The 2,676-nt window shown below is 42.7% G+C and overlaps 1 protein-coding gene across 1 annotated transcript in view; it reads right to left on the reverse strand.

Annotated features, from left to right (window-relative positions):
- Positions 1 to 2,676, reverse strand: part of TAF5 (TATA-box binding protein associated factor 5) — a 22,477-nt gene that overhangs the window by 16,712 nt on the left and 3,089 nt on the right. Inside the window, exon 2 of the mRNA XM_003787201.2 lies at positions 350 to 587. Within this exon, the coding sequence (XP_003787249.1) occupies positions 350 to 587 (238 nt within the window). The remainder of the gene's footprint in view (positions 1 to 349; positions 588 to 2,676) is intronic.

Consider the following 2,676-nt stretch of genomic DNA (forward strand, 5'->3'; position numbering starts at 1 on the left):
CAGCCATCGTTGTTTGGCGGGCCTGGGCTGGGGATTCGAACCCGCCACCTTAGGTGTACGTGGCTGGCGCCTTAGCCGCTTGAGCCACAGGCGCTAAGCCCTGCCACAAGCTTTTACCACTGCTTTTCCCTCTTCATTGGGTTTTTTACCCAATCTTTAGCTCTCACCTCAACCATCATCTCCTCTAGGGCCTTCCCTGACTTCTCCAACTAGATTTAAATCCCTCATATTTTAAGTTCTCTTAGGTACCTCTTCTTCACAAAGTACTTTTTAAGTTGCAATATTACATCTGTGTGGTTACAGATGTGTATATACTTTTTATACATAACATATGTAAAAGTTCACATACTTCTCAAAGAATGATTTTGCTTCATTTTCATGTTGATTGTAGACTAGCTCTAAGTACATGTGTACAAACAGAGGATAAAAGAGTTGAGACAACTCTGCCCGATGGCAGTCCAGGGAACATTCAATGAAGTGTTTGAGTCCACTATAATATTCTTCATACATTGTGGGATCTCCTTGTTGGTTGTAAGCTGACAACACAGCACTGACATCCGGCTGGTCTTCCACAGCTACACTTCCAACTGTTTAAAAAACATAAAACAATTTTTTAAAAAATGACCTGATATTATACTATATGACTGTGGCTGTTCTGCTAAGGCCCAAAGGTCAGTTGTTTCTCAGAAGTCTGTTCCTTTCCTCTCAATCTCTCTTCCCCAACACAATCACATAATCTTTTAAGGGGATTTTCCGCTTGCTTAAGTCACCTATGCCCAAGCCCCTTTAGCAGGTCCATATCTCAAAATAAAGTTTCTAGGACAAGTGCAGTGGCTTGTGCCTATAATCCCAGCCCCTTGAAAGTGAGTAGGGCTCCAGGCCCATATACTGAGGGTGGCAGGTTCAAGCCCACCCCCAGTTAAACTGCAACAAAAAAGTAGCCAGGCATTGTGACAGGCACCTATAGTCTCAGCTACTCGGGAGGCTGAGGCAAGAGAATTGCCTAAGCCCAGGAGATGGAGGTTGCTGTGAGCTATGTTATGCCACTGCACTCTACCAAGGGCGATAAAGTGAGACTGTCTCTACAAAAAAAAAAAAAAAAAATTGTACACCTGCTGCTCAGTTGTAGATTTGAGAATAAAAAAAGAAAGAAAGAAAGAAAGGCCAGGGCAGGAAGATTGCTTGAAGCTAGGAGTTCAAGACCAGCCTTGGCAACACAGGGAGACCTCCCATCTTTACAAAATAAAAAGATTAGGTGGACATTGTGGCTCATGCCGGTAGTCCCACCTACTTGAGAGGTGGAGGCAGAAGAACTGCTTGACCCCAAGAGTTTGAGGGTACAGTGAATTATAATCAGGCTATGAGACCCTAGCTCTAAAACAAATAACACGTCCAAATCAATAATAAAAAGATTCAATATCTTTTCTAGAACTACCTTATTTAAATTGTGTCAAAGTATGTGTAAATCAAACAACTATTAATTTTCTCTCAAGACACAGCGCAAATGGCACCCACCACCACCAAGCAAGGCTTTGAAGTAACATACCCAGTTCTTTGAGCTACCAACGTACTTTGTAATAGTCCTGTAACATATCCTATCCTGCTACCTTTATATGTGTACATCTATTACTCCTAATAAAATGTAAGCATTTTAGGGATGAGGAGAACTATGCTTTATTTATATTTATAGACAATAACTATGTGCTTAAAGCAATCTGCACAACCACCATTTCAAAGCACAAAACAGGAGTATTTATTTTCAACATAACGATACCAAACAATACACCTGTCAATCAAATCAAAGTTTGGTTGTTAGAAATTTTTATAAGTTTCAGTCACAATACAGTTATCTTCTTTACTGCACAAATGTTATATAATTTTTTTTATTACTCTGATGGCCTCTTTTCCTCTTTCCTGATTTAGATCAGTTATGATCTAAAAAGAGGTTAAGTTGGGAGTCTTTCTAAACCTATTCTGGTTCGGGGGTTGACCAATAAAACAAAATAATAATAGGCCAGGTGCAGTAGCTCACACTTGTAATCCTAGCACTAGGGAGGCTGAGGCAGAAGGATTGCTTGAGGCCAGGAGTTTAAGAACAGCTAGCTACTCATAAGGATAAAGCAGGCAGATTGAGCTCAAGAAAGTGAAATTTGGGGCGGTGCCTGTGGTTCAGTGAGTAGGGTGCGGGCCCCATATACTGAGGGTGGTGGGTTCAAACCCAGCCCCGGCCAATCTGCAACAAAAAAATAGCCAGGCATTGTGGTGGGTGCCTATAGCCCCAGCTACTTGGGAGGCTGAGGCAAGAGAATTGCCTAAGCCCGGACTTGGAGGTTCCTGTGAGTTGTGACGCCACAGCACTCTACCAAGGGTAAAGTGAGACTGTGTCTCTAAAAAAAAAAAAAAAAAAAAGGAATGTAAAATTTGGCTTGGGGCCTATAGCTCAAGCGGCTAGGGCACCAGCTACATACACCGGAGCTGGTGGGTTCAAATCCAGCCCAGGCCACCAAACAATGACAACTATAACCAAAAAAATAGCTAGGCATTATGGCGAGCACCTGTAGTCCCAGTTACTTGGGAGGCTGAGGCAAGAGAATCGCTTAAGCCCAAGAGTTTGAGGTTGCTGTGAGCTGTCGCCACAGCACTCTACCCAGGGCAACACAGTGGGATTCTGTCTCA

The sequence above is a fragment of the Otolemur garnettii genome, unplaced genomic scaffold (genome assembly GCF_000181295.1).
Source record: "Otolemur garnettii isolate 467f Iridium unplaced genomic scaffold, OtoGar3 scaffold00021, whole genome shotgun sequence".
Classification (NCBI taxonomy): Eukaryota; Metazoa; Chordata; class Mammalia; order Primates; family Galagidae; genus Otolemur; species Otolemur garnettii.